This window comes from Plasmodium fragile (assembly GCF_000956335.1).
Source record: "Plasmodium fragile strain nilgiri unplaced genomic scaffold supercont1.25, whole genome shotgun sequence".
Lineage (NCBI taxonomy): Eukaryota > Apicomplexa > Aconoidasida > Haemosporida > Plasmodiidae > Plasmodium > Plasmodium fragile.
The window spans coordinates 319602-326225 of NW_012192605.1; the positions used below are offsets into that span (position 1 = coordinate 319602).

Sequence of the window (6624 nt, forward strand, 5' to 3'; positions counted from 1 at the left end):
ATTATGTATGAATGTTCGGGCGTGTGTACAAATAGAGTTGGTACGCGTTCTTATCATAAGCAGTTCATGCCGATTTATTGTGCCTTTTTCGATGCGCAAAATTTGTACTCACATTTGGTCAGCTGTTCGCTTAAGCTGTTGCTCGTGCGTTTTTTCACTTTCCCTTTTATCTCTTCGTTTCTGTTTAATCTTTACGCTTTATGCGATAGTATTTTTCTTCCTCTTTCAAGTTCAGCGGCAGCCCCCCTCTTTCAGCACTCACACATTATTTGTTCTTCTCTTCCTCCCAAAAAAATGTAGAGTTGGAGCGATAAAAAGTGCCCATCCAAAAGGGATACCCCTTCGTACAAAGTTGTGTTCACACGTTCATGCATCCGCTTACGCATACAAATGTACGTAAGCATGTATTTGTGAATATGTACACGTACATGTATGCACGTTTACATGAGTTAAGAAGAGGTTATTTATTTATTTTTTTTTTTTCCGTTCTTTTGGCGAAGGGAAAAAATATATATATATATATAAATATATTAAAAATGGCACAAGGACGAGTATTTTTGCTAGGCCGTACCTCCAGCCAAAAAAAAAAAAAACAAAAAAAAAAAAGCAAATGAGGGGAGACTTCCAAAAAAAAATGCTTCCCTTTAAGCGGTGCACATGTATAGTTCACCTGTGCTGCACGCATATGAATATAAATATACAATGTATATATTAATTTACGTACGTACGCACGTTTGCGCATTGTACGCGCGTGCTTGCCCCCAACCGTGCCAAGCAAACTTAAAGCGCTGCATTTATGGCCACTTCACGTGCGCGCGGTTAACGCGTTGCAATATGATCTTTGGGAAAAAAAAAAAAGCAATACTCCGATTTATACGCCACCACCACCATTATGCCTTGGCATAGGACTCATGTGTACGTTTCACATAGGCGTGTTTGAAGTAAAAACGTACAACAAGCATACTTATGCATACCCATGTTTGCTGCGCGCATGGCCAAGACATTTTAATCTAATCTGTGTACATGATTACACAATTATGTGTTCATTTTCCCCGTCGGCTTTTTTCCCCTGGTGAACTTTTAATGCATACCTTTCGCAGATATTTATGTACACGCATACTTGCATACGTGCACTCGAACCTACATGTGAGGGTATGCTTTGTGTTCCGCCCAACCTTTTGATGATACCTTAGCATGTCGCGTGCTGTGTGTCAATTCCTCGCTGATGTTATTACAGCGTTTGTAAGAAGGGAAAAACAAAAAAACATTACTCCTTTTTTTTTTTTTTTTTTTTGCTGCATCTTTGAGAGCAACTTTCTCAGAACGAGCTATAATGTGAGTCTGCTTGGTTGCATTTTTTTTTTTCATTCTTTTTTTTTTTTTTGCATATATGTTTTACCACTAGGTGTTTCAGTATAACCAAAGTAATGCTCCTTCCTGTTTCTCCTTTTTTTTCTCCCTGTTCTTTCCCATTCAACCCTGTTGCTTTGTTAAGTTTTGCTTAAACTTATTGTATTTTTTTCTTTTCCATTCTCGTACGAGAATCGCAACAGACATTATTTGCCATTATGTAGCACATAAAAACTGATGCAACTGTCACACAAGGAAGTAACCACATGGGTAACGACGAATTGTATATGCGATGAGATAAATGTTTTTTACACGTTTTCGTTAGTAAGGGAACCGTTTCATTGTTCTTTTTTTTTTTTTTTTTTCACAATCTTGTTATAAGCAAATGTGTCATACCTATAGTGATTATGTGTTTTCCTATGTAACTGTTTTACAATTATTCAAATTGCGCACTTGAATGCGTACGTGCAATTGCGTCTGTGAATGTATTATATGTCCCCCTGGGGCGATTTGTAAATTTGTACATACGCTTTTCTCTTACACAAGGTGTGTTAAAAACATAATGCCATTAATTATCTTTTTATTCGCTTTGCACATATAGCATATTTCTTTTAAACCCTTTTGATGTTCCCCCTTCAAAGCGTATACATGGCACGCAAACGATTAACAGAAATGAAATATTTGGAAAATTCACATAAAAAATAACATTACAGCAGAATGTGCATATGAAAACAAATTACAAACTAAAAGCAGGAGAAAAAAAAAAAAAAAAGGGCGAAGCAAAAAATAGCATATATCGCTACAATGGACTGGAACAATATGGGAGAATTGCGTAAATGTCCGCATTCATAATGTATGTATGTTTGTATAGTCCATGTGTCACATGCGCGCATTTGCCTGTGTAAATATATGTGTTTAAAGCATTTGTGTAATTTCGTCCTTTGGTTAGAAATGGTTAGTCATAAATTGTTCTTCCCCCACACTGCGTTATGCTGCATTTTTTGCATAACCTTCTTTTATAACCTTTTAGTAAAATTTTAGAAAATTTTTTGCAAAATATATTTTTTTCTGTGTGTTTAAAATTTGTAGTTTTTTTTTTTTTTTTTTTCCCTGTGTCCATTTGTGGAATTAGCTGACCAGCAGAGCTAAAATCTCGTAAGCGCACAGCTCTCTTGTGACAGTTTTTAAATGCGTTTAAATTTCTCCTTTTCGTAATTTTCCCCATTTAGCATTTCTGCGCATCTGCGCATATTTTTTTTGTGTCCACACGCAGAGGAATGTGCACGTTGCCGTACTTACACTTAACAGCGCGTGTTTTTAACCCCACACAGTGGCTGACCGTTTCACTTCACAGACAAAAAAAAGAAAAAAGAAATTATGGCTGTGTAAAAATTGTCAAACTGTGACATGTCCATGAGTGTGTTAACCCACATGTGCGTAACGTGAAACGCGCAACCTCTAACGTTAAAACATGGGCTGTACAGACGCACGTATGTATATATACGCACATATATACGGATATCTGGGGCATGCGGAGTTACCTGGCGTGCACACCCGTTTATGCACACCCGTAGGAGTCGTGTATGATGCGTTTTGAGCCCCACATTTTTCAGTCCCCCTTCCCTCCCCCCAATTTGTGCTTGCCCTCAACGAAAATAAAATGAATATAAGATTGGTGTGTGAAATAATAGCCATGACTTTGCTACATGTCATATTTTACAAGGTGTCCATTTATTACTTATTGAGGTATTTAGACATTTTAAATCATTCGAATAAATTTAATAAAAACATTTTTTTCATAACCTTTTTAGTTTGTATGTCTATATTTTCCCTTTTCCTTTTTGAATTATCCAATATAGTATCCAATGGTACCATTACGTACATTTGGCACATTGACATATGTATCCTAGTGTTCTTGCTGTATATAGTTATTCCAGTAGAGTTCATCAACACTATATTTGACTCGAGTAATTACAAGGAAATCCTGTCCCCAGAATTTAACTCACACTCACACATCAAATTGATAAAAAAATATTATATAAAAATAAGTGCCATTTATAAGGAGCAAAATGGAATAAGCAAAAAAATAAAAAAGCATTTTTTTCTCATTCGAAGTATCATATTTTTATCACTTCTATGGCTAAGTTTATACAAATTAAAAAATATGATTTACCAAAAAAATTACAATTATGTTATAGCAGATGATAACACGCTCAATATAAGGGAATATCTCTTGTATAGTAAGAACGTTGAAATGCGGAAGAAAAATCAGAACAAATTCTTTAATAAAACCATTTTTTATTTACTAGAAAGGAGGAAACAATGCTTTAATTACTACTCCAGCGCATTTCGAGACTTCCATCGGTATTACAACAAGGGGCAAAGCCAAGGGGGACAAAGGAAGGAACAAAAAAAATCTATATTTAGAAGATGTATTGACAGAATCTATAACTTTATAGGAATCATTTGTTTTATGTTTCTACATTACTTAATGTTATTGTACAAATTCGTCATCGGAGAGCTCCTCATAAATATCTGTGCCCTTGGAGTAACGACCAATTCTATAGTCGCAGGTATATCCTCCATGTATTTTATTTACGACTACATTATCACCTTTGTCTATTATGTACATATTCCGAAAATACAAATGCAAATTTATAATATTGAAGAAAGCATATTAATTAACTTCACTAATTATATGTTTAAAAAGGAGGAACTCCAAAGGTTGCAAAGTAACTTTGACATACATTCAACAAAATTTCTGTATGATGCGAAAAAGGCAGGATCTCCTGGGGGGAATGGCCTTCCTGCTAAGAATACTCCCCTGTTGGAAGTACCAGAAAAAAATAATGCAGAGGGATATGTGGAAAAGCAGTTTCCATTCAAAGAGGAATCCGAAAAAAATAGTGAACAAGGATTTAATGCGCGAAGTAGAACTGCCACAATGAAAAAAAAAAAAAAACCTGTGAAGAAATCTTCCGTCCTTGTCAACTTTACAAACCGATTAAAAAATATGTGTACCTTTAAAAATAGTAGCTTCTTAAAATATGTAGATAGTGGCGGTCAAGTGAGAACCACCGACTTTACCTTTTTGGAGGACAAGCTCAGGAACTTCAAAGCAAATAACAAGAAACAGAAGAGATTAAGTACGCACAATTTTGAACAACCAAAAAATAAAAAGAAAAGTGGAAATTTCAGCGACCATGAATCAACTGTTATTAACTATTTCTATAAAAACATAAATAAGGATAATGTGCATCCTTTGAAGAGGTCAAATAGTTGCCCTCATTCCTTTATCGAAAGTCATGACGCCTCGTCTGACGATGAACCTAGTGTGGATGTGATTGAGGATAGGAAGTTAAGAAAGTACGCTTCCCTAAATGTAATGTTTGACAGTGACATCGCCTCCTCCAAGGAGGAAGGCCCCAGTCGCACGGGGAGTGGAGGCGACAGCGGTGGTGATGCGGAAGCTGATAAAGGTGGTGGTCGTGGCGGCAGCAGTGGTAGTGGTGCTGATAGCGGCGGCGATAGCGGCGGGAGCCGGCACAAGGATAAACGCAGCCGCGATGAAGGAGAATACGGGGAAGACACGCCCAAGACGCCAAACACGCGCAGGGCAGGCACCAAAGTATACTTCTTCAAAAGTATCAGCTTCCCAGTGAACAAATTCGAAACAGCCAGGTACAACGACAAAAAGAAAAAAATGGAGCGCATTCAATTTTTGTACGAAATGGAAAAGAATTTCCACGTAAAAAATAAAGCAAGCATTGATGACAGCGAATTGAAGGACGAGCCCAGCGAACGGAACGACACCCAGGCAAATGAAGAGCACAATATGTATGACTCGTGTAATGAAGAAATGCGCAAAATGCAAGACGTTGAAAATTACAATAAATTAAAAAAAGAAATAGAAAATATTGTGTACACAAATACGAGTATGTATTATTCGTTAAATGCAATATTGAGCAGGAAGTTTGAAATTCAAAAGAATAAAAATTGCTTGGTGGGAAAAATTAATGTCTTTTTAAATTCGGTCATGTTTTTAGCAGTCATTTATAAAATTATTATGTCCATTTTGAACATTATATTTATAAGAATATATATACGGGATCCCTTTTCCAAGATTATTGAAAAACTATGTTTATTTTTTAATATAAAATATAATATAGCCATAATTTATGGGCCATATATATCTTTATTGTACATTTCGTACATCGTAGCAATTAACATGAAGAAATTTTTACAACAGGTTATGCAGATATCGACTTATTTTTCTTTTTATTTTAAACTTTTTTCAAATATGTGGATTTTGTTAATTTCCGAATTAATGGGCCTCTATTTTGTGACCAACTCTTTGCTCTTAACTTCCTACATTCCTGTAAACTACAATCACATTATGAATTTCGTCATGGGAGATAATTATGATTATAATATATTTCATTTGCATTCTGATTATGTTTTCATCATATCCTTTACCTCTACGTTAGTTTTTTGTGTCCTTTACATGTTTTATTATTATTTTTTTTAAGTCTCTCGCAGCGTTTGCACCGCATTTGTTAACAATTATTTACATTGTGAATGTGTGTGCACTTTCGTTTATCGTTCGCGAATGGAAATTCGGATCTTCCTTTTTCTGTTACCTTCTCACTTTTCTTCGTTTACTTTTTTTTTTTTTTTTTTTTTTTTTTTGTCACAGCGCCTTGCCCGAATGTTTAACACGAGCATATGGTATCACCTTTTGACTTTTTAATTCGTTAGACTTAATTCGTTTATAGTCCTCTTTCACTTTCCATTTTACGTCGCTTAGTTTTATCGTTTTATCGCTTTATGGTTTTATCGTCTTATGGTTATATTTGCCGCGCTCCTCCACAGCGGGCCCCTATTTTTTTTTTTTTTTTTTAATTAAACTTAACATAAAGGGCACGTACACGTGTCAACTTACATGCACATATGCATATGTATATAAGCCTGAGCAAACATATGTGTTGTGCAACCATTGACAAAATTTTTACCTTCTAATATTACAACACTGTATAGGGTTATAAATGGGTAGACGGGAAACTGTCGTGGTGGGGGGTTTGCATTGCGACGGACATGCCAAGAGGTGGTCATTCTTCTGCCATTTCGCCATCAATTTCGTGTAGTCGTGACGCTTAAGACAATTTTTCCGTCAACCCTATTCCTCAGTTGGGGTTTAACCCCTATTTTGATATTTTTTTCAAACTAATGCAAATTTTAATTAATCCTTTTTTTATTTTTTAATTTTTAAACACC

At 35.5% G+C, this 6624-nt stretch overlaps 1 protein-coding gene across 1 annotated transcript; it reads left to right on the plus strand.

The window, feature by feature from the left end:
* Positions 1 to 3010: 3010 nt before the first annotated feature.
* Positions 3011 to 5878, plus strand: AK88_02586 (uncharacterized protein; the record flags this gene model as incomplete). The annotated part of the gene is made up of 1 exon (XM_012480211.1): positions 3011 to 5878. One exon carries the CDS (start codon positions 3011 to 3013, stop codon positions 5876 to 5878), a length of 2868 nt encoding a protein of 955 aa, XP_012335634.1.
* Between the last annotated feature and the right edge of the window lie 746 nt (positions 5879 to 6624).